This window comes from Carassius carassius, chromosome 9, assembly GCF_963082965.1.
Source record: "Carassius carassius chromosome 9, fCarCar2.1, whole genome shotgun sequence".
Classification (NCBI taxonomy): domain Eukaryota; kingdom Metazoa; phylum Chordata; class Actinopteri; order Cypriniformes; family Cyprinidae; genus Carassius; species Carassius carassius.
In genome coordinates, this window is record NC_081763.1 from 26,289,668 (window position 1) to 26,315,290 (window position 25,623).

The 25,623-nt window shown below is 39.0% G+C and overlaps 2 protein-coding genes across 8 annotated transcripts in view; both read left to right on the top strand.

The window, feature by feature from the left end:
* LOC132149421 (dedicator of cytokinesis protein 7-like) overlaps positions 1-3,083 on the top strand; it is a 62,571-nt gene extending 59,488 nt beyond the window's left edge. For all 4 annotated transcript variants that reach the window (XM_059558639.1, XM_059558641.1, XM_059558640.1 and 1 more), the window contains 6 exons: positions 116-205; positions 374-610; positions 695-838; positions 916-1,022; positions 1,251-1,424; positions 2,358-3,083. In XM_059558639.1, the coding sequence (XP_059414622.1) occupies positions 116-205; positions 374-610; positions 695-838; positions 916-1,022; positions 1,251-1,424; positions 2,358-2,400 (795 nt within the window). In that variant the 3' untranslated portion in view covers positions 2,401-3,083. The remainder of the gene's footprint in view (positions 1-115; positions 206-373; positions 611-694; positions 839-915; positions 1,023-1,250; positions 1,425-2,357) is intronic.
* Positions 3,084-4,624: 1,541 nt separating this feature from the next.
* LOC132149424 (KN motif and ankyrin repeat domain-containing protein 2-like) lies at positions 4,625-25,524 on the top strand. 4 transcript variants are annotated; one of them, XM_059558647.1, is made up of 12 exons: positions 4,625-4,717; positions 16,370-16,432; positions 16,653-18,038; positions 19,063-19,275; positions 19,382-19,487; positions 19,781-20,491; positions 20,596-20,683; positions 21,604-21,823; positions 22,606-22,748; positions 22,822-23,022; positions 23,609-23,707; positions 23,814-25,524. In XM_059558647.1, the coding sequence occupies exons 2-12, from the start codon at positions 16,396-16,398 to the stop codon at positions 23,868-23,870; spliced, it is 3,261 nt and encodes a 1,086-aa protein (XP_059414630.1). In that variant the 5' UTR covers positions 4,625-4,717; positions 16,370-16,395; the 3' UTR covers positions 23,871-25,524. The 4 variants fall into 4 exon arrangements, with proteins under 4 accessions (XP_059414630.1, XP_059414632.1, XP_059414634.1 ...); XM_059558649.1 differs by lacking the exon at positions 4,625-4,717 and adding an exon at positions 4,810-4,883; XM_059558651.1 differs by lacking the exon at positions 4,625-4,717 and adding an exon at positions 7,623-7,713.
* Positions 25,525-25,623: the final 99 nt, after the last annotated feature.

Below are 25,623 nucleotides of genomic sequence, written 5' to 3' on the forward strand. Positions count from 1 at the left end.
CATTTCTAAAAATGTTATTTTTTGAAAAATTGTTTGTTCACCTGTTGATTCTGTGCATCTCAAATGATGCTTTTAATATGATCATTTGTAAGGTATATGCTCATTTCTTTTGTAGGAGTTTTACTCTGAAAGATTTGGTGACGATGTGGTGGTGATCATCAAGGACTCCAACCCTGTTGACAAGAACAAACTGGACCCCAATAAGGTCAGAAATTACCACTAGTGAAAGATCTTTAATAGCTGTAGTTAAGAATAACAACACTGATTCATGTTTAGAATATTTAGGTCTGAAACTCTTTTTGACCATTATAACTGCAGTTTTGTACCTATGTTCTCCATATTGAACAGTGCTGTGTATGTTTTTGATACCCAGGCATACCTACAGATCACATACGTGGAGCCCTTCTTCGATACTTATGAGCTGAAGGAGCGCATCACATACTTTGACAAGAACTATAACCTACGTACATTCATGTACTGTACGCCGTTCACGCTGGACGGTCGGGCCCACGGTGACCTGCACGAGCAGTACAAGCGCAAGACCATCCTCACCACCTCTCACGCCTTCCCCTACATCAAGACCCGCATCAACGTCATCCACAAAGAGGAGGTGTGAAACACTTTCAGTTTGGAGATTGGTAAATTGCCACAAGACAGATTTTCAAAAAGAAAAAAAAATTACTTCTCTCTACAGATCATTCTGATGCCGATGGAGGTGGCGATTGAGGATATGCAGAAGAAAACCCAGGAGCTGGCCTTCGCAACCAATCAGGACCCTGCTGACCCAAAGATGCTCCAGATGGTGCTTCAGGGTTGTGTTGGCACCACTGTTAATCAGGTAAAATTTAGATGAAATACTTGTTTTTTTCCAGTATGCCGGTTTATGGATGTTAACCTATACATGTCGTCACAAAGGGTCCGCTGGAGGTGGCTCAGGTCTTCCTGTCTGAAATTCCCGAGGACCCCAAACTCTTCCGGCATCACAATAAACTGCGCCTCTGCTTCAAAGACTTCACTAAAAGGTGGGGTGACCTTTATGCACACATTTCTTGCACACAAGCATGCTCACTTTTTAAGTTGGAAACGTTTAGGTAGCTATTACTTTTAATTTGTTTATCAGAGCATTGATTAAAAATCCTGCCAATGCAATTCAATCAAGGTTTGCCTTTTATGCAGTTCATTAAAATGGACAGCGTTTTCTTGGACTGACAGTTGCATTGAACCTACTAACTGCAATGTTCTTGACTCAGGTGTGAGGATGCTCTTAGGAAGAACAAGTCTCTGATCGGTCCAGATCAGAAGGAATACCACCGAGAGCTGGAGCGGAACTACATTAAACTGAGAGAAGCCTTGTTTCCTCTTATCAACCGGAAAATCCCTCAACTCTATAGACCACTGCCTCTGCCAACCACACCAACACAGAGGTAACATCACACTCCTCACTCATACAGACCCCAGCCCCTCAAGTGGGGTTCATCTGAAATCCATCATATACAGGTCATAACAGCCTGGTTAGCAGCCAGTCTCCATTTTTTGTGTATAACATGCATGCAACAGTTTATGAACATTATGTTTGAGACTGTGCACTAATATTAAATTAAATTTAAATTTAAATTATGCATTTAGCAGACGCTTTTATCCAAAGCGACTTACAATGCATTCAGGCTAACATTTTTTACCTAACATGTGCTCCCTGGGAATCAATTCCACAACCTTGCGCTGCTACCACTCTAATGCTCTAATACTGAGCCACAGAAACACTACATAGTGCTAATACAGTAAACATAGTGAACATTCAGTAAATAAGTATTAAAATGTATAATAAATTAAATGCACAAATAATAAACATTTAATATTTCAAATTCAAAATATTAACTATTTGTATTATTATTAATAATAATAAAAATAATATAAAATATATTGTATAATAAATCAAATTTAATAAAAAGGTGTCTGTTCACTTTTTTAAAAAAATTCTAATATACAGTTGCATTTATATTTAATAAATACTACTACTATTTATAACTAACCAAATAATAAAAAAAGCATATCTGTAAGTGTCTGTTCACCTAATATTATAAAAAATTTTAAATAATGCTAATTAAAATATCAAGTTATATGTATATTCAATCAAAATTAATTATGTATCTAATAAAATAAATATACATACATGTAATTCTTTATAATAAAAATAATAATTATACAATTAAAATTAAAAACAGAAAATAAAATATGGTATAATAAATGCAAAAGAAAATAAAACAAAGGCATTTTGTTAAGTAACTTGTTTTTTTAAACCACATTTCACCAGAAGTGTTGTATCTGAATCATGGATCTGTTCTTGCTCATCTTTACAGGAATTCTCTCAGTCGATCCAGTTTTCGGCGTGTGGAGTGCTGAGGTGTGACGGAGCAGATCGCGGGTGGATGTAAAGCCAGACATGATCTCCCGCCCCATCATTCAAACCCCCCCCACCACCCCACCCCCAACCACACACTCCACATTCCTCTCTCGGGCACAAGCCCTCCTGAGCCTCTCTCTCTCTCTCTCTCTCTCTCTCTCTCGGAGGAGGAGCTTTAGTCTGTTTACTCTGAGATGTTATCTGCTGTAAACAGAGTCATTATGATCTTCATGGGCACAGCAGCATAACCAATCAAAGTAGTCATCAGAAAAACGAGCCTCTTGCTCCACATCGGAGGTAATTTTAGGTCCCAACCAGCACAGGGCATTCAGATGCTCCTCTTCATTTCCTCCTTTTGTTTGTTTGTTTGTGCTGTCTTTCTCTGTCTCGTGCGCTTGTGTGAGTGTGGGAAAGAGGGCAACAATGTGAGCCACAGTCCTTCCAGACAATTGTGTGTGTGTACATGTGTTGCCACATAAAAACTTGTAGTTCAGCTTGATTTATCTGCTTGCTTGTGGATTAAAGCATTTGTAAAAGCTCTATGTCTTTTTGAAGACTACCCCCTGACAGGCTGAGCCCAGAAACTAACTCACACAGAGAAGACATGCTTAATCTTTCACCTCATTTACGCAAACTGTTTTTAAAACTCATTCCGCTTTTGGCTAAAGCAGTGATGTAGAAACCCCCCCCCAGAAAAAAGAAGCTGGATTTGTTTCAGAACTGTAGAATGTATATAGGAGAGATCGCTGGATCATTCTCTGGATGCGTGTCTCTTTAAGTAACGGAGGAAGCATAAGGCATTAATATAGTTATTAACTGTGGAAAAGTTTCACACTGCACTAACAAGAGAGCACACTAATGTTCTGCACTGACTGCTTTGAGTCTTCACTGCCTCTGCTGCACCAAATCCTACTCTGACACGAAGGTGTTTTAATGTTATTGTAAATGCACAGTAATGTAATGTATACTATCCACATTATGCACTAGTATGTAAACTGGAAAAAGGAGAATGATTTAGATGTTGCCATTTTGGTTGTGAATGTAAATAATGTCCTGACCTAGCAATACTTTTGCCTCCCTACTATAGTTGGACTGCTGTAATATCTGTCTTGCACTATTTTAATGTTTGCATGACCTCTACTGCCTGTCTTGACACTATAATGTGCAAATTGCTGGTCTAAATACTGTATTTTTAATAACCAAAATGATTTTTTTATTTATTTTTTACGTTTGTCCTTTTTCTCTTCCAATTTTGCTTTTATATTAAAATACATTTCTCCTATTTTGTTTAGCAGTAGCTTTATTGAAGTGTTTATGTACAGATGTAGATGCGCACACACATAATGTAAACAAATGTGTATTATTTTACAGTATAATTATCTATATTGTAAATCATATTTTTTTAAATATGAATATATTAAAATCTTTAAGTCGCTATGTATAGATATAGACACATTAAATGTAAATAAATAAATGTGTATTATTTATATTAATAATAAATAAAAAATATTTACAATGTTCATTATAATGTAGTAAAAATATCAATATAATAAAATACTGATACAGACCCACCTAGTCAATGTAAATATTAAATGTGTATTTATATTATTAATAAAATATTAACAAAATATTCAGTCTCTATATAGTAAATACATTTAAAATAATATTTTAAGATATTTAAAAAATATTAATATATTAAAATTTACTTAGAACCCTCTTTTCACATGCTGCTCTTATTAATCTCCCCACAGCTTGATTCTCTGCTTCTCAAAACTCCTCCATGGCCAACGTGTTAAAAATTATATGTAAGAAGACAAAGAAAAGCGCGCCTGTCCATCTGCAACCTAATAATAAATTAATATTATCATAATGGCTCTTAACAGTCCATATGGATGACGGATGTCCTCGTCATCACCATAGATCGGTCTGAACTGCGCAAATGACGTCATGTCCCTAGCAGCACATCATCAGCGTTATCAAATTGCAATACAGTAATTCAGTATGACAGCATTAAAGCTGAATTTAATACTACTGAATGATTTTCGATGTTTCCTGAACGTCTGTAGCATTCAAATAATTAAGAGGACACGTGCTGTTTCTCGCGTTACTGAACCAATTACTCTACATTGCAAGGATTGTTCAAGTGAAAATAAGAAAAGCAAATATTTGATGAGGATAATGGGATTAAAGGAAGAGTGGACTCATGTGTTGGCTCTTTAAGAGCAGAGGGAGGGGTTCGCTTCTTGGCTTGGCTGCGGTGTTTTTGTCTCTGTCAGAGAGACGCTGGCCTTATCGACTGAGGGCACTGGAAAGGGGGTAGGTGACAAAACACACATGCTTTCTGCTTAACCTTGTGCTTTTAACGGGGGAAAACATACAGTAATACAGTATACGCGTACACTGTGGTTTTTCCGTTTGCTTTCATGGCTGTGATGCTTCAGTCTTTGTGCTGCTCGATTTTACTACGAGTTTCAAAGTAACGGTAGGCTACTACGATGGGGATTCACCATTTAAAACGGACTTATTGATATTAAATGACTCAATTCTAGTGTTAATGTTGCATTTATTTAAAATCCAATACTCTTTTATTGGTTGAAATACATTAGGCATATGGAAAAGCATCTTTTATGGGAAGCGCGCACAATGCCTTAACAGTGTGATCCTGAGAGTTCAGACACACGAGTGTGGAATTATATTTAATTCATTAGGAATATTATCAGCTGATTTATATATATATATATATATATATATATATATATATATATATATATATATATATATATATATATATATATATATATATATATATATATATAATTTTAAGTGTTAATAAGAATGAAGTCTGGGTTCATTTGCGGGCGCGCGCCTTTTTGTTATAGTCAAATCAGGTCATAAAGCGCCTTTTATGAGTTTATCGTAATCTACTGCTTTTGTAAATGATAGATTTGAATAGACTCGACGGAGATGATGGGTAAATGAGTGCTGAAGGTGGCTTGGGGTAAATGCTTCATTAAATAAAAGCCCCGTGACTGCTGTGACTCTGGGGAGAGGGTGGGGAGAGTTTTTCATGACTTCCAGATGTTCATCACTTCGCTGCAGTGGTTTTGAATTCACAGGCCTTGGTTTGGTTGGGTTTCACACGTGCGCTTTAATGTCTGGTTTAAAAAATTAGCATTTTACTGATTGTGAAACACCTCTTGAAATGGAGAACGTGTGAAAAAAAAGAGCGATTACCAAATATTTAGCTCAGTAATCTTACGAAACTTATAATAGCCTAATGTCGTTTTTTTTTTTACTATATTATTTTAGTCACGCCACGCGACTTTTTTGTTTTGTTTTGGGGGTTATTTTCATTCTTTCTCAACTGTCGGACTGACAAACAGCTAGTGAAAGTTGTAAAGTGATCACAGGACGCGCTCACAGTGCGCAGAGAGACGCGCGGCACAGGAATGCGCGTCGTTTGGCGCGAGGGGTGACGCCGTGGAATTCCTCGCGCTGGAATGCTCGGTTATAAACCCCATTTGTAACGTGGAGCGCACTCTGGGCGTCTAAATGTTGTTTGCAAGACTAATGAAATGAGCGCTTTTAATTTCCTTTAATTGTTGGTGTTTCTCAGGGTGTCACTTGATGATTGACGTCCTCTCACGACCTCAACCCCCCACACGAAAGAAAAAACACAAATGGCATCTGTATCTCAGTGGCTTCTTTTTTTATAGTATTGACACTTTCACCGATTGATTTCCTAATCTAAAGACTCCAGTTTCTCACACATTTCTGCTCTTAAGTGATCTCAGCTGAGCTTTTAGACACCAGTGATGGCTCTCCAAATTCATTTTATAGCCTTTATAGCTTATTATATGTCTTCTCATTTGTGACTTTGTAGTTTTTTACTGAGGTTTTTTTTCCCAGAAAATGTTCCTGATATACTGAAGCATTATTTCTCCTGAGCGTCCTATGGGCGATGTGGACCGGTGTGACAGTGGGCAGCATTTGGTCTGATTCTCAGCAGTTTTATGGCTTGGCAGCAGGCATTATTCTGCTTGATAGGTGTGTAAAACTGTCTGTCACTTTAAATGTGATGTTCAGTTTAGTCACACGATTAATCCCATCCAAAACATAAAAGTTTTTTTTTTTGTTGTTGTTGTTGTTTTACTTGTATGTACACATATTTATTTTGTGTGTGTATATATATATATATATATATATATATATATATATATAAATGCACACACATACAGCATATATTTAGAAAATATTTACATGTATATATTTATATTCACAAAATGTATATTATTTATAATATTATATATAGGCCTAAATATATTTAATATATAAACTTAAAATATTTTCTTACATATGTACATGCATGTGTGTGTACTTATATTTATACTTCATAAATATACACAGTATATAAACACACACTATGTAAACAAAAACTTTTATTTTGGATGCGATTAATCACGATTAATCATTTGACAGCACTAGTTCAATTCATCTTTGACAATGCCAACAATAATCAAGCACGCAAACAATCAGTATAATTCTGTTCATTCAGCTATAATTACTTTATATCCAATTAGATATTTTTTGGTTCAACAGCCTGTTAGTTCCCTTGAAACTGAACATCACGCAAGGATAAAATCAGTTAAGTCTCATTGCTGTTGAAAAGTATGAGGGCTTGCTGTTACCACATGCTTGTATGTTAATTTGTTTATTTGACAGTAACAGCGCTAATTAATCAACAGAAACAATAGCACTGTAGGGTAAGCTTCATGTGTTGTTCATGGCCAGTTCCTAAAAAGGCGAGTGAGAATTACAATCAAATTAATCACAAATATCTCCGGTAAAATTATGCATTCAGAACAATACAATGCACATCCACCAAACAAACAGTACAGAACAAATCGTTTTGGTAGTACACTCCAAAAAAACAAAAACAACAAACAAACAAACAAAAACAAGTTTTTGCAAAAATGTCAGTAACCAGCGAGCATTAGTGTTCTCATATTTGATTAACCAGCCATAACTTCAGTTAAATAGTAATAGAAGGGTAAGTACTAATTCCTCTAATGCTGTTACTGAAAATGCAGACTGACTAAAAGTATTAAAAGGCATAGGTCAGCATATTTAACCATTTAATGCATACATTTACCAATTTAGAAGTCTATATTAGTTTAAAATCTGACCACTGTGCAGTGTATGTCGTTTTTTTTGGCCCAACAGAAAGTAAAGAACGCTTCTAATCCGGAGGAGACATTAATCTGAAGGGGAGAATGGAAATTTTAGAACAGACTGGAGTCCCCAGAGTGAAGGTGTGTCTCTCTGTTTGTCTGCTGCATGTGTGGGACATGTGTTCTGGGGTGTGTGCTGTGCCTGCCGAGCTCGTCTAACCCAGAAATGCTCAGTGAAGTCTTTAGCAAAGGTTCTGCGCAAACTTCAATGCACAGCTGTCATTCTATCGTAACACTCTATTCAGTTCTGTCAGGATGTGCGATAGTTGCCCTCTGGAAAAGTTTTGGTTTCCACATTAGAGGTCTGGAACCTGGAAACAAAGAACCTGTGAATGTTCCCCGAGAAAAATCTTGTTTACATTAGTGAGCAGAGTCTGACTAACCACTAAGTCTCCCCGCCACAGCTGCCCCGACCGCAGTGATGAATCGTCACCCCTTACATACTCATGACCTTATCACTGCTGCGTGACACTACACTTACAACATGTCTCTTTTGTTTCTTTCTTTCTTCTTCTAAGCATTTATATTCCCTGCCATTCATCACCCATAATCCCGGTTCTCGCAGGAATTTGCCGTTAGTTCTTTTTTGGACGGATAAATTTGGATGTCTGTGGTGATTCCTGTTGCCCGGCTCCACCCCGCAGGCCGTTTCCTGCTGGAGGTAAGCACAATGACCAATGGCGACGCAGCATGTGTTTGTTCTGCTCCTGCTCCAGCGGTAACGTGAGCAGAGAGAGGCCCCTCCCTGGGCCTTGAGCTTTGGCTTCAGGCCTTGGTGTTTCTCTGCATGCCATCGTTTTCTCCATATACCACTCCCTAATGTAAAAAACAGCTCTGTTTGTGCAGGACACGCGGACAGTTTCCAGCGTCAGTCATAATTCTCTATAAGGTCCTGGTTGGAAATTTGCAAGTCTATATTTACGAACTTAGCACGTTTGTTACGTAACACGTAACCCAGCCGAAATGTCCCCAGACTGTCCACAAATCGGAAAGAACTGAGCTCAAGAGTTTTGCCTGTTATCAACCAGATCTGGTCGCACAATTACAACTTTGGACCACCAATGGAGAAGTATTCCTCCCAGAACAGTTTCGCCATACTCGGGATCAGAAATTTACAGGGGCAAAATGGCACCAAAAATGCCTCCCAAATTCAAGATAAGGGGTAATATTTGAATTTTTCCCCTGGAACCAATTTACAGAGGTGTTTTTAATAATTACCTTTAGAAATGTGTGAATCTGTGTTGTCTTTTTTTTGCCCTTTCAACCAATTCCTTATTTGAAAGCACTTTCAGAACAGCTGATTTTATTTTTCCATGTTTTTTTATTTCAGCTGATAAATGATAAAAACTTTAACAGCCAATCAGAGCCCGAGGACTTAAAGTGGCAGACAATAAAACTCCATTATGCTCTTGTTAATAAACAGAACATTATCGTCTGTTGGTGTGGATGCTAATAAATTTATCTTTATAGTTATCATTCTTGGGGCCTTACGAGTTTTCAAACTTTCATAGTTCAAAGACAAGGCACAGTGTGTTTTCTTGAGTGCTTAGAGGAATGCACTAAATACGGTCACAATGGGGGCAGCTGAGACCTTTTAAACTGTTTGCAGAATTTTTTATATCATAAGTTTAAGTTCCTTAAGCCTCATCTAGTCCTGGTGTGCTTTTTATAATTTTTTTTATTATTATTTTTTATACAGCATTTGGCATTTGTAATGACTCACGCTGAGTTTCTTATTCTGAAAGCTGCCAAAAGTATTTCTGTTCTAGACGTATCCATTTGAATATCACCCTTTGCTGTTTAACCTCTCCTGGTGTCCATCCTGGACCTACACCCATTGTCTTTTGGCTCTCCTTCCTGCTGAATTTGTTGCATTTTTTCTCTTACCATTTCTGTTTTTCTCTCCCTCCTTGATTTTGAAGTCTCCCCTTCGTCTTGGCTGGGAGGAAGTGACCAACTACTTTCAGGGTCTTTGGGGAACTGTAGCTCCCTTTCCTGTAACTCTTTCTGAACCTGAACTCATGCACTGTACATACACATGTGTACACTTGTTTTAAAAATGTAGTTTAGAGCACAGTATTATCCACATCTGGAAGTTGTGGCCTAGTGGTTAGAGAGTATGACTCCTAACCCTAGGGTTGTGGGTTCGAGTCCCGGGCTGGCAATAACACAACTTAGGAGCACTTGAGCAAGGCATCGAACCCCCAACTGCTCCTCAGGCGACGCAGAATAAATGGCTGCCCAATGCTTTGGGTGTGTGTTCACAGTGTGTGTGTGTGTGTTCACTGCTGTGTGTGTGCACTTTGCATGGGTTAAATGCAGAGCACGAATTCTGAGTATGGGTCACCATACTTGGCTGAATGTCACGTCACTTACACTTTTTTTTTTATTTTTTTATCTGTCTAGAGGTTATGAACTTATGTTGAGTACATGCTTGACAGTGTGTTGTTTCACGTGTGGTTGGAAGGTGATCAAATGAATGCTGTTTTTAAACTTTCTATTCATCAAAGAATCCTGAAAAAAAATGCATCTCAGGTTCTACAAAAATATGGAGTAGCACAATTGTTTTCAACAAAGATAAACGGTAAGCAAATAAGCATATTAGAATGGTTTCTAAAGGATCTTGTAATAATATTTAACAATATCACTGTTGTTACTGTATTTCTTAAATAAATGCAGCCTTGGTAAGCATACTGAGACATAAAATAAAGGTTTTAAAAAATCTTATCAGTCATAACTTTTTCACAGTAGTGTAGATCATCATCCCATTATGAGGAAAAAGTTCACTTGAAAGTTAACAGTGACTTTTTGGTTTCTCCACTTTGCTTTACTGAAAACAGCACTCAAGCTGCACATAAAATGTCTATTTTATATCAATGTGTCTTGTTTAAATTCCTTTAACCCTAAAACGTTCTGTTTATTGGAAATTCAAATTAGATTTCGAATCTAATTTTTTTTTTAACTATGCTTTACCTTTGTTGTGTCATTTTAAGTCATCAAAACATTAACGCTATTATCTCACTACAAATTTACTCATAAACCACTAATGAATATATCTTTTAAAAAAGTTTAAAAGATACTCTATTTGTTTTCCAGAAAGAATGGGACTTTCTCAGCAGTGGGCAAATGAGAAGCATTACGTGTGTTTTAAAGGCAGTCTCTCTCTCTTTCTTTCTCTCTCATGCTCTCTCTCTCTCTCTCTCTCTCTCTCTCTCTCTCTCTCTCTCTCTCTCTCTCTCATGCTCTCTCTTCCCTGTGCTCCTCCCAGCTCTATATTAGAACCAGCTGTGGAGTTGGAGACTGAATGAATGGCTCTTTGTGATTTGGCTGTAACTCCTGTATAAAGCTCTGTTTCTTTCTCCCTCTAGGAACTGGCATGACAAAAGTGTTGGAACAATGTAACCTGATGTTCCCACTTTGACATTGTTGCTCCATAAAATCATATCAATTCACCACTAAGACTGCAGAAATGCATATACGGGATGTTGAGCTTGAGAAGAACTTGGTTCCTCACAATGTTGGATCGTAAATTTAGGTGACCAGAAATGAAATTCTGTATGAGATTAAGAGGATAATTTTCCGGTCTTGCAGATTTTTAACCACAATGTCTCTTGAACCCTGCTCTTGAGGAAGTCTTTGAGGTGTAGGAGTCAGTGTATGTGAAGGTCCACGATGTTCTGCAATCTTTCTGGATGCCGTCTGGGGTCCGGCAGGGGTGTGTCTGTCTCTCTGAGTTTAGGTGGATGACTCAGTTAGAACTCCGGACCAAAAAAAACATTGCTCACAGCACAGAGCTTTCCCAGGCTTGGGACGATTTGCCAAGTAACATGTTGTTGTGGTTGAGGGAGATGAAGGGTGTGTTGTGGTGGTTAGAAATGATGATGGAGAGCCAAGACAAATTAGTCTCTCACAGAAGAGTCTGTTTGGGATCAACGGTCATGAGGAGTGGCTTCTCTGGTTCTTGAGATGACGGCAAACGTCTAAAATGAAGGGTGCAACCCAAATCATATAAAGAATCTGCCAATGTTAGTCATAATTGAGCAGTTCTGTAAATAATTCACCCACCCCTTTAGGATTTTGGTGGCACTCATAAGAGAGTTGAAAGAAGCGAAAGAGGAGAGCGAGGAGGTCGGGGAAGAGATACTGTCATTGCAGCACAGGGAGTTATTTAACTCTGACTGCTACCTTCAGACACGATACAAATTACTCAAGTGGTTCTCTTGAGTTTAAGGAGTCATTTTATTCCTTGTTTTTAGATAAAGCATCCCAAATTCCACATCATAGCCAAGAAGAAATGAAGCTGCTTGTTTAAAACAGACCTTGAGTTTCACACAGTGATAAAGAGACCTTTGAAAATCATCATCAAAACTAAACACCCCTTAATGTTTATCCGTTCCTCAGAAAGCTCGCCTGCGGGAAACTAATGACCAGACATTTTCCTTGACATGTTTTCATAATATGAAACTAGCTTTGAGGAATTCAGTTTTCCCGGCTCCTCAAGCATGGTGAATTTACTCCTACTGAGCAGGCCGATATTAGACTTCCCTTAAGATTGCTAATCTTAATAATGTGGCGGTGGGTGTAGGACACCCTGGAGGCAGAAGATGTCAACTTCCGCTGCTCTGGAATGTAAAGCAAGGGGAAGTTGGGCAAGAGGTACAGAGAGAGGGGCATGGGTTTATGGCAAAGCATTCCTACTGGAGGATTGTACAGACTGGCTCTGCTGGTCAAAGGTCTGCTGCTGGGGAGGGGGCACACTGTGCTCTGTTCACTGTCATCTCAATGGGACACTGTTTACGAGCAGACAAAGAGCGAGGAAGGTCACCGTCACACATGCACGCATGCCTTTGCACAGTAGAGGCCGATGCAGCCCTGTTCAGGGTGGACGTGCGTGGTGGCCTGGAGAAGGGGATTGTTCGGGAGCATAAGACACCGCGCTAAAACGACAAGAGTCAGGAAACTAGGTTTCATAATTTACTGTGAGTAGCACTGTGTGATTGGTTTCCAGGGTATTGCTGTGTGGTTGCTAAGGTGTTGTAAGTGGTTTAAAGTGTGTTTTGAGTATTTTAGCATGTTGCTCTATATACTAGGGCTGGACCATTAATTGAAATAAAATCCAAATTGTGATATGCTAAGTGTGATTTTCAAATCTCAAAGACTGTGATTAAATGAAATATATGTACAGCGCATTTCGGAGCTAAACGTGACATTTTATTTTACGTCTGAGCAGTTAATTTTTTTTATGTGGAGTAAAATATTATTATTATGATAGTAATTGATCTTATTTAGTTTAATATATTTATTTAATAATAATATTATTAATAATCACAATAAAGAAATAATAATAATAATAACTATTATTATTAAACTGTTATATAATCACAAATATTTGGTCAGTTACTAGGCTATTTTGAAGGGTTGCCAGGTGTTGCTTGGTCAACGAAAGCTTGACATTTTGGTCTTTAGATGCGTGTACATATGAGTGCTTTTTTGCCTGATCTATCAGTTGACAGGAAAGTAGGTTATGGCCGCTTGAAAAAGTCAGTAAGCTGATATTTAAACTTGGAACAAACAATTCAGTACCAGGATTGGAGTAAAGGAGTAAAGTTTAACACACAAGAGTATGTTCAAATCATGAGCCTAAATATGTACAACAATAATGGAATTAGAGCAGAGATAAGAGAGACAGAGATGTGTTTAAGGAAAGCAAGGGTGTTTGTGACACCGTGAGAGAGACAGGACTGTGTGTTAAGGCTGGATTTTTGTCATGCTGTGTGCCTTTACTGGAGTCTCTAATTATGGCACATCAGCCGTCCCCCTGTCAACACTCTTCACAGCACTGATGCTCCAGTTTTCACACACACAAATGTGTGTGTTAGCGCTCACAGTAACACTTCTCATGCGTACTCAACATTCATCTGTGGCTGTGGCAGGGGAATAAAAAACCCACTAATTAAGATGATGTTGACTTAAGCGGCTCGGCATGTTTTAATAAAATCTTGTTTTGCATGGCCATCTTTTTTTTTTTTTTCTTCATTATTAGCTTCTAGCATTTATGGTAAAAGTGAAACTAGTGTATTTGTTGTGCTTAAAATATGATTCCCGAATAGTATTGATACTTCAATAATATTAATTTGATACAAAATAAATAAAACAGGATATTAAAAATGCGCACAAACAGCTGAGATGCCTGTTAATTTCAGTGAGATTTCAAGTGTAAGAAAGCGAGCAAAAGCACACAGGATGGATAGTGGGCAAGAGAGCTCATTTTGTCGGCTTAAGATCTACAAAATACCAAAACAGTTCAGTCAGTGTTTCCGTATGGCCTACTTTCTTCTCCAAAAGGCAAGAACATAAACAGACTGAGAGGGTCATGAGATTAGACAAAGGGGGAAAGTTTTGTGTGAGGCAGCAAGGGAGAAGCTATTTCCCATTATGAACCGAAATGACTGGAGCAGTCTCTTTGAGATGTCTGTGAAGTTCAAACCCAGCTCTAACTGTGGTCTAATATGCTGTTAATGTCGGGAACAGAGATAGCTTGTGAGTCGTGGCACAACCCAACCCCCCCATACCCCCCCCCCCCCACACACACTTCTAACTAATGACCTAGAAAGTTAATTTTTGGCAAAAAGGCACATTAGCTGGGACAGATGCAATGCTGAGGGGAAAAAGAGAACAGTCTAAAAGTCAAGAGCTAGATGAAAAGAAAGGTTGTAGCAAAGCTGCTTAATTTTGCCTAATTGATTTAAAGATGGAATGCTTTGCTTCAGTCGAAATGTGCAACTGAGAGAGCGGAAGAAGAAAGAGCGGACAGAGGCCAGCTGCTATCTCCTGATCATCAGCTGACAGAGTGAGGAAAAATCAGGGAGAAAAGAGGAGATAGAACGCATGGAAAAGTGTGGGAGAGAAAGGCCAAGCAAAAGTGCCTGTGTCTGTCTTTTTTTTACAGTATCTTGATTCTGAGAACCACAAAGAGCGTGTTCAGAAGATTCCTAATAAGGCTGTAACTAGACACTCTTTCTCTTGTTGTCGCCTGCCAGAAAACGTTCCCCTCTTTTTCCCCTCTCCTCCAAACAAGAGAACTAGAAACAAACAGAAACTGTACAGCCTAACTTCGTAGGGGATAAAGCAGGGAATGAATTACAGGGAGTTTGACCCCCATAATTAAGACTTGAAAATGTTTGCCTGGGTTCTAAAGTCAGTGTGAGTTAATTCTACACATTTCATAAGCAACATTATAACAGCATTCAAATCAAAAGTTAGGTTACTAGTTAAAGCTCAACAGTTTTCTGTTAGGATCAGTATTAGACAGGACAGCAGGTGCCTCAATTATTTATAGGTTTACATTTAAGTAGATGTATGCAGGGCTCGAACTGAGGGGGATGGCATCCCTCTTGTTGAAAAAAAAAGACCGAAATCATCCCCTCTGTAAAAACACCCCTTTAGATTAATAATGCTGTGTATTATTATGTAAAACTTATTGTGCTAATTAAATACTGCATTAATATTCTCTATGTATAATCATTTATAAACTAAATAACAGCAATTGGCCAGTCAGAGCACAGCATTAACAAGCTCAGTCATTTTTCGCACACAATGTTTCAAGCGCAACTTAAACAACGTAATAAGGTATGATATTTTCTTGATTAGAGTATAGATATTCCCGTGACATAACGTTATTGTGCTGTACTATGTGTGATTGTGAGGACGAGGGATGGTTTCATTCAGAAATGATCACCTGGCCTCTTATAATTCATGCTTGTTGAGATTATCAAGTGTATCAGTGACTCTGCAAAAACGAAACAAAAAAACTTGAGTCCAAATCATTCAGTGCATAATGAAGCCTGTTAGAATGCAGTTAGAATGCTTCTGTTATTCAAATAATGAAAGAAAAAATACTCCTGTGTGTTTTTTTTTGTTTTTTTATCTTTATATGATGTTGAGTAATATCACTCAAGAATCAGCACATGTGCATGATCGCAAATGTTAAATTCATTTTATACAGCCGTTTGGAAGACAAGAAGGTAATTGAGAGAGTTATATTTTAGACACATTTAGTCTTTTAGTCATTTAGTTTAGTCTTTTCCTGTTTTGCAAATTAAATAGTTCCAAACAAAGTTGTTGTGCGTCTCATAGCAACACTGCGATGTATCTTTCCAGAAATGAATCTGTTTTTTTAACGAATCGAGTGAGCCAATTATTCAATGCTACATTCATAAAGACAACTTGTTTTGTTTCTAATTGAATCAACCATTTTGAAAGAATAGTTTGATTGAAGGATTCAATGAATCATGTTATCGACAAAAATCCCCATCTTTTTTTTTTTTCCAATATCGCACACACCAGCATAATTTAGGTCATTTGACACACATGCTGCACAAGGAAAACAGCTCATAAACCAGTTCATTTAATAAAGCTTATTTTTTGATAAATAACAATTTGTTAAATTAGACGTATTTGTAATCGCAAGACCCCCCACCCCATCATCCACCTTGAATGTTTTTTACATTTCAACCACTGGGTGTATGTCACTACTTATTTCATTACTTAACGGTGCCAAGGTACCGTTTGACCCTTTCCCCTGCTGGTCTGAGGAATATATTTGTATACAGCTGCTCAATTGTTGATTTAAAGATTTTGAATAAGCGCTGTCGATTAAATTTGGTAGCTATCCATAAATCTCATAATTTTAATTGAAAAATTGGAATTGGTTAGTAATGGTATCTCTCTTATTCAGGAGAGATTGGCTGGTGACTGACAATCATGGCTCAGGTGCTTCATATGGACTCCAGTTTTCCAGGTAAGATCCCACCTTGCATTAGGATACTACACATACTGTAATGCATATATATATTGTGATTTCTGTTATCCTTTACCCAGTTCATCCACTCTTTAGAGACTAAGTATTAAAGTGAAGCCTTGTTCTAGTCATAGCCTGAAGTTTATTCTTTCCCCTGTTGTCCAATTCCAAGATTAGACTGAGATTTCCTGCAGTTTAAAGTCGTTTCCTCTCTCCTTAGGGAAGATTAACCCCCCGGAGCCCCCCTCCTTGCATGGAAAGGACCCAGAGGCTCCATACTCAGTAGAGACCCCCTATGGCTACCGTCTGGACCTGGACTTCCTCAAGTATGTCAATGATATTGAAAAGGGCAACACTATTAAGAAGGTGCCAGTGCAGCGGCGCCCACGTTATGGCTCGCTTCCACGTGGCTATGGCTACACAGGCTCCTGGTGGACCTCCACTGAGTCGCTGTGCTCCAACACCAGCATGGATAGCCGTCACTCATCATACTCCTACTGTGCGCCGGGATTTCACAGCTCACAGCGACCCAGCTTCAGCATGGCACGTGTGGAGAAGACCTTGCTGGATGCTCGCCGGAAGCTGGAGGAGGAGAAGGATGGCCGTCGTTTCTCAAACCTGGACAGTATGCACAGCAGTATGGCGGGCTCCAACACCTCCCTGTCCAGTGCCCACAGCTTCAATCGTGCCCAGGGAGGTGGCTCCTATACGCCAATTAGCTCTGGCTTGTCCACACCTGTCTCACCAACACCCGCCCATCTGCAACACGTACGGGAGCAAATGGCCGTTGCCCTGCGGAAGATCCGGGAGCTGGAGGAGCAGGTGAAGACCATCCCAGTGCTGCAAGTGAAGATCTCTGTGCTTCAGGAGGAGAAGAGGCAGCTTAGCGTGCAACTCAAGAGCCAGAAGTTCCTGGGCCACACACTGGGGTTCAATCGGAGCCGTCCACGAGGAGAACTCTACATCGACATACCCGAAGAGGAGACGGGAAACGGGACAGGAGCCGCGAATAGAGCTGCAGGAAGTCTTTCACCTACCACTCCGGGTTCCCTTCAGGACTCAGGATGTGAAATCGAGGAGACTGTTATTGTCGGTGGAGCTCGTCCTGGTGCAAAGCGGGAGGTACGAACTGTCGGTGTAGGGCCTGAGGTGGAAGAAAGGCCGTGCCGCCAAGTTGGAGTAGGAGTGCGAGAAGAGGACTTGGGTTTGCTGCCTGAAACTGAAGCCCTCAAGACTAAGGTGGGGCTTTTAGAAGTTCAGCTGAGGAAAACGATGCAGGAGCTACAGAGTGCTCAGCAGCAAGTCGAAGCAGCTCAGAGAGAGAGGCAAGCTCTTTCCCCTCAGGTGGACCATGCGGTGAGAGCTACCAGTCTCGGCTGGCAGGAGCAGCCGGGTCAGGCTGGTGGGGGCCTGCACACTGTTGTCAGTTTTACTCAGCAGCCTCATCAGCAGAGGACCGTGGGGATCCAAGTATATACACTGGAGCAGCCCACTGTGGTGGGTGTGGGGATGCTGCTAAGAGCCCAGGGCTGCACATCTCCCAATCAGTCTGCGGCTACACCAGAAGGACCCCACAGAAGACCTGCAGAGTCCCCAGCAGCAGAGGGTGTGTATATCTGTTGCTATTTACTCACCTACATGTTGTTTCAAACCTGAACTATTTACCATGGAATATGAAAGGATGCAGAATATTTATGTTGATTTTTCTCTGTACAATAACGGTGAAAGGGGAAGAACCGCCATGAAAGTGTCCCCCAAATTATTGTTCTGACACCACGTTAGCTTTGTATGAGCAACAGACTGAAACTGAAGACATTACTCACTCCAAAATCTCCCAATCCTCCTAATTGTAACCCAACTTCTACTTTTGTATATTCATGTATACAACACATTTATATTCAAATGTGCTGTGGGGAGACACAATATGTTTCAATTGCCTAAAAGGCAATGGAGGCAATTGCCCGTTTGAATATGCAAGTTTGATGGACTCTGATCTGACCTGCAATGTCTTATTATTTGAAGACATGGGACCAGTAGACCAGAAGATCGTTATGTCACAGCGTTACATTTTAGATGAATTGCTGAACACAAACTTTAAAGGTACAGGGGCAACCGAACTCCCAACTGCTCACCGGGAGCCACAGCAATATGGTTCTGCTCTGGGTCCGTGTTCATGGTGTGTTTGTGTGTGCACTTTGATGGTTTAAATGCAGAGCACAAATTCTGAGTATGGGTCACCATACTTGGCCACATGTCACTTCACTTTCACTCACTTTAACGTACATATTGCATATTTTTAGATTTTGGATTATTATTTGTTATGTATGAATTTATAAAAAAGCCGCTACAGAAAGTGACATCATATCTTATCCATCGCAGTGTAGACAGAAGTGTTATGTGACTGCCCTCAAGTCATATGGTCAACTTTTATGATGCTGTTTTTGAATTTTTGGAGTTATACTCCTATTCACTTGTATTGTGTTGAAAATAGCAGCTCTCCACTTTCTTCTTCTTTTGTGTTGAAGTCAAACCAACATTACGGTGACTAAAAAAAACAAACCACCTTTTTGAATGAACTATCCCTTTAAAATTATTTTTGTATTTGTGCTTAGTTTCTCTTTTGCCCTCAGAATCGCCGCGTGAGCTTCCCATTGCAATAAGCTCTAAGCAGGTGCGGGAGGTCTTGAAAAGTGAAGTGTCCAAATCAGTACCAGTGACCAACCAGGCAACTGCTATGGATACAAAGTGCAGCCAAGTGACTGCCATCTCCCAACGGTTTAAAGAGGGAGAAATTAACCAGCAATCAGCAGAAGAAGCCACCCAAATCGATCGAGCAAAACCAGGTTTGCGTTGTTGTCTTTTAGTAACTGGTGATAACAATGAATCAGATGTCTTCCACATATTCCAACTAGTAATTCTTACACTGTGTACTGTGTTTGTATTCTCCAGCCTCCCCTCAGTCCACCCTGAGGTCAATAATGAAACGAAAGGCTGATGGGGAACCTGGCTCTCCGTACACCAAAAAGAACCTGCAGTTCATAGAAGTCAATGGAGGGTAAATACAGAATTATGTTAATAAATGAAATCATAAGATATGTTGCAGATGTTTGATTCAACAACTGTATTATTGAACTACTATATATTTACTAATGTTTGGAAACAATAAATAATTTTTAAGAAATTTGATAATAAACTGAAAACAAGATACAAGTTGGTTGTCATTTGCACAAAACTATTATTTTACTGCTTAGCAACACTTGTGTTTCCTTCAGGAACTGCATATCTAGTTTAGATGATCAATTTGGGATCCATTTCATTAGATTCAGACAGCACTAATATGACCTGCAGGTATGAGTCGACATCTTCTGACGACAGTAGCTCGGAAAGTTCAGATGAGAGCGATGCAAGTGAATACCACGAGGCTACAGAGAAACTACCAGAATCTACAGCACAGCAGTCTCAGGTGGCCTCCTGCAACCCTCAGTCCATCTGTGAGACAGCAGCTGCCCAAACACCTCAGTACAGCACTGCCCAGCCACCAGCCAATCACACTGCAGCACAGCAAAGCACCAGCCAATCACAAGCCTCGGATGCAGCTACCCAGCAACAGGTCACCCAATCACCAGCAGCAGAGGCAGACATACAGAACTCTGTAAACCAATCATCAGTGACCACCACGGCTCATCCAGAAGGCATCATTCAATCCACAGAGGCGAAATGTGTTTTCCAAGGGTGTACCTCTCAAAGCACTCTTGAACAAGACTCTGTCCAGTTATCATACACCAGCACTTCGGTGCAGCAATCCAAAGCCACCGATTCAAACATCCAGCCAGAGGTGTCGGGCCTGACTGCTCAGCAGCCAACCACTCATTCACAATCCACCGGTGCCAAACTCCAGCCAGATGTTAGCCAATCAAAAACCACTCACCCCACTACCCAACAAGGAGCAACACAGTCACAATCTACTGAAGCCTCAGCAAAACAGGACATAGCCATATCCTCCGCCATGGATCCAGCCGCTGATAGAAGCACCACCCCCACTAACAAACAAACAAGCAGGTAGGTTGACTCAAATCAGTAACACAAGCTATTTTGACATTCACTTTTGATTATGTAAGTTGGCTGTAGATGCTGAGTGACAAGCATTTTCTCTTTCTTTCCAGACTGGTATTGAGTGACAGCCTCATTGCGGCTCTCCACACCTTGCAGAAGGCACTCAGTGAACCAAATGCATTCAGCCATCAAAATCCAGTATGTTCATCAGATACATTCTTATGCACATAAATGATAGTCAGCATAGTTCTTAACTTCAAGATATGTTTAAGGTTGTCTTAAAAGTGAATTGTATCATTATTTTGCTAAGAAAATGATTGTGCACTTGCATGGGGCCCTATGAGTTCTGTAATGTGGAAAATAACAAACATCCAGCCAGACATTCCAAAAAAAATAGAATTTACAGTATAACCCTATAATTGTATAAAAAAGTAATAAATTATTAAACTGCTTAAACTTTATTAACTTAGTTTTTGATAATTAAAATGTAAATAAATTAATAGGACACCAGAATAGGGGTATTTGCAGAGTCTTTGATTGCATCAGTCATTTCCATTGTTACACTGACGCATTTAAATTATTAAAATAGAAAAATTAGGCAAGCACCAGTATTGTTATTTCCCATCCAAAACTTTTCCATGTACTATTTGTGCCTCAGGCATGAATAATACCCCTTATCAGTTTCTAATCAGACAATTTTCTTAAAATTTTCATACGGCAGACCAAATAATAGGTGGAAACATTAGACTTGAATATATAAATTGAATACCAGACTTGAGGTTGGGTTTGATTTGCAGCTACTCTCAATACTTTAGCAGCACCATAGCGACCACACAAAATACCCTAGCAACACCATAGAAACCACAGCACCATAGAAAATACTGAGACACATGTCGTTCCAGTTCCAAAACTGTGGTGGCAACTTGTGCAAGAACAAGTGCCACTCATATTTTATAAAGAGAAAATCCAGACAAATCATTTGGTGCTGCAAAAATGACTCTCATTTAAAACAGAGCTATTCAGTCATATTGATGATCTGCAAGTGAATGAGCGTGTTGTATTTATTGTAATAGATGGTAGTGAAAGCCCGTTTCTGCCTTCTCTTCTTGTGTTGACAGAGGACAGCCTACACCACGGTTCTGCAGGAGTGGCTCAAAGTGTCCTGTCATAAGGCTGCTGACACTGCAGTAGTCAAAGCATACATGGACACCTTTGCCTCCATTTCCCCCCAGCTACTGGAGTTTGTCATCAACATAGCTGACGGCAATGGAAACACAGCTCTGCACTACACGGTCTCTCACTCCAACTTCCCTGTAGTCAAGCTACTGCTGGATACTGGTGAGCGACGCTCCTCACATCTCTGAGCAATGCTCACTGCTGACACTTCTTTTTTTCAGGCTGTTGGGCACATGCTTTGACACATTACATCATCTCTGTTGTTAAAACTGCAAAAAGGGAATTCAGTGGGGAAAGGAAAATCAGTAGAATTCAACACTTAAAGGATGTCGAAAATATATTTAATTATTAATATCTTTCATTTTATGTTTAAGTCTGTTTAACTTTTGGGGTTGGTATGATTTTTCAATGTTATTAAAGAAGTTGCCCACTAAGGCTGCATTTACTTGATTACAAAGTACTTTTAATATTGTAAAATATTATTATGATTTAAAACAACTGTTTTAACTGTTCAACTGTTCTATTTTAATATATTTTCAAAGCTGAATTTTCAGCATAATTTCTCCAGTATTCAGTGTCACATGATTCTTCAGGAATCATTCTAATATGCTGAAGGTTATTTTTTTTAATGTTTTTTTTTTTTTTTTTTGTGGAAACCTTGACTATTTTTTTCAGGATTCTTTGGTCAAAAGAACAGCATTTATTTAAAATAGAAATCTTGTGTAACTTTAGAAATATTTTTACTTTCACTTTTGATAATTTTTTTGCGTCTTTGCTGAATAAAAGATATTCATTCCTTTAAAAAAATAAAAATAAAAAAATACACTTGCTGGCCCCAAACCTTTGAACAGTAGTGGCAAAAATATGTCAGTACGGTTTATTTACTCTGCCTGTGACAGAGCTATATCCGTCCCTCTTACTTATCAGCTGTCCTTGTTGTGTAGGTCTCTGTAATGCTGACAAGCAGAACAAGGCTGGTTACACAGCAATCATGTTGACAGCTCTGGCTGCCTTCAGCTCTGACAGTGACCTTCAAACCGTCCTACAGCTGCTCAGCACGGGCGACGTCAACGCCAAAGCCAGCCAGGTGCGCCCCCTTCTGGTCCATCACTATACTGCAGTATGTGTCAGTGTATTGTACTGATGCATGTGTGTTGTAGGCAGGGCAGACGGCAATGATGCTGGCGGTCAGTCATGGCAGAGGGGACATGGTGAAAGCTCTGCTGTCCTGTGGCGCTCAGGTGAACCTGCGTGATGATGATGGCTCCACAGCGCTCATGTGTGCCTGTGAGCACGGACATGTGGACATTGTGCGCCAGCTGCTGTCTGTGCCGGGCTGTGATGCTACACTCACTGATAATGTGATTATCTCTTTGTTCAGCATGCATGATTCCATCATATTTCCACCTAAATTCTGTCTTCTCTATCTCTTATTATTGTAATTGTTTTTGCCAGTTTTGCATTGAAATGGGATAGTTCAGCAAAACAATTATAATAAGCATAATTATTTACTCACAGATATTTTGATAAAAGCTGGTAACCAAACAGTGTCAGTTCCCATTGACTTTCATTGTATATATATCAGAAAACAAATGAAGCCATTGGGAACCAAAACTCAAGTCAAGTCACCTTTATTTGTACAGTATAGCGCTTTATACAACACAGATTGTGTCAAAGCAGCTTTAAAGTGTTTAACAGTGTTGGTAATGCAGGAGGACAATAGTATGTGTATTCCACAACACTTTTATTCAAGTTATAAGAACAATATATTATTACTTGATAGTATAACAGTTTATAAAACCATGAATAAAAAGAATACATTTCAAAGAATTTGGCACGTTTTGGCATGCTTTACATTCGATTGTTCTTATGTCTTATACATTAATTTAGCTTTGACGTTGAAAATGTTAATTCTGGTTTGTGACATCTCCCGTTGCTGTTTTACAGGACGGCAGCACAGCTCTGTCCATAGCACTAGAGGCCAGTCAGAATGACATTGCCGTGCTTCTGTATGCACATCTCAATTTTGCCAAGCCACCTTCCCCTGTGAGTGTGCTTGCTCTGTTATCACTTAATAGCCAACCGCTATCACATCCAGTATTCTGTTAATCTACCCTGTGAATGGAGTCACCGAGTTTCTCCTTTTCCACAGGTGTCGCCAAAGTCTCCAATTCTGGGATCTTCCCCTCCCTCCTCTGAACTGAAGTAAACGGATGTCATGAATCTGATGCCACCTCCTCCAGCAAACGAAATGATCCATGTCCATTCCACGGTCTGTGTGTGAGTTTTCATGTGTTTGTGTACATGTGTACAGCATGTATACCCACAAGTTAGCAAGTAAAATTTTTAGAAATATAAAAAATGTGCACTCTTAAAATAATTAGCACTTGACACCATTGGTCCTTATATGTTGTTTTCTGTTCCTTTTTTAGCATTTTCCATTGTAGCAAAGAAAAAAGGGTGTGATTCAAATAAGACTAACAACAAGCGTGTAGCAGCAATATCATTCATCTAGCGGTCTATTTGTAAAAGAGGTGTTACCTTATACAAAGTGCATTTAATTTTAACAATCCAGCAATATTTAGCATTCAAATCAACCCATTAGTCATACAGCAACTTATTACATTTATAAGAGCGTTGTGTAAACAACAACAACAACAACAACAACAAAAAAAAGTATTTTAATCAAGTGTCCTTTCATGGTTTTTAGTATTATTAGTCTAATAAGAAAACATATTCTGAGTTTCCACACCAGCTGTTTTCAGAACAATGTTTGATAGCCTTTACATAGTGATTTTCAGTACAGTATATTTGATTATACAGTGCAGGTCCCACCCTACAACGGGAAACATAGTGGTGCAGTTACTTTTCTAGGAGATTTGTAATGCTATATTTTACAGGTAATACACTTAGGCTGATATTTTAGCATTTTTACTAAATGAATTCACATTGTGAGATGTCATCCTGCTTTAGATAGTGTTTATATTCAATTTGTGGGTTTGTGTCAATTATCTGGCTGTACAGGTTCTCATTATCCTAATGGACAGCATTGCCACCACAGATTTGTTCACAGCTGGTGCAGTATTATGGTCTCCTGAGATTGTACTTTGTTTACTCTGATTTGTGGAGGACTGCAAGGTTTTGTCATTTTTGTTCATGTAAAAACTTGTATTGAAGGTTTCTTGAACAAGGGCTCTCCAAAGACATTATAGATGAGCATAAAATGGGTTTTCAAGAATGAATGCATTTTTTTTTAATCCCTCAGTTTTCTTGCATATTGCCAGTTGCAATCAAACATAGCCAGTGAAGGAAATATGAAGGTACGTAATTTTCTTGTTGGATGAGAACAGATGTTTTCTAGTGATATGCACACATTGGTACTGGCATGTGTTAACTGAGCACCGATTGATTTTGTTTCTTTTTGCTCAGTCGCTGGTGGTTTTAGGGTTCAGAATGTGGGGGAATGGCTTGGTATTGTCTATGACGAATGTATAATGTTTTCCAAAATGAAAATAATATATATCATCTCCAAAGTTTTAGTGCAAAGACTATAGAATTGTTTTTAGCTTTTTTTTTAAACACAAGCTTTGTTTCATTTGAAAGATAGATTGGAATGTTTTGGTTTACCCACTTTGTACACATGCTTTATTATAACTAGTTTAGTACCTTATTCGTTTTATACTGTTTTGTATTTGTTTTATTTAACACTCTTTGAATATCTTTAAATTTGTAATATCTGTTCACAGCTTTGTATATCTTTTGGCACATGTGCTGGCCATGAACATTTATGTAAAGTGCTCACATTTAAATGTGTCTGTTTCCCTCGTTTTTGGAAAAAAATAAATTTAGATTTTAGAGTGAAATGGAGTGTTTATTGAATTTGAACGCATTATAGACCTACACTACAATGCAGCCATTAAAAAAAGAAAAGGAAGAAAGAAAATAAAAAGGAAAAAGTGTCC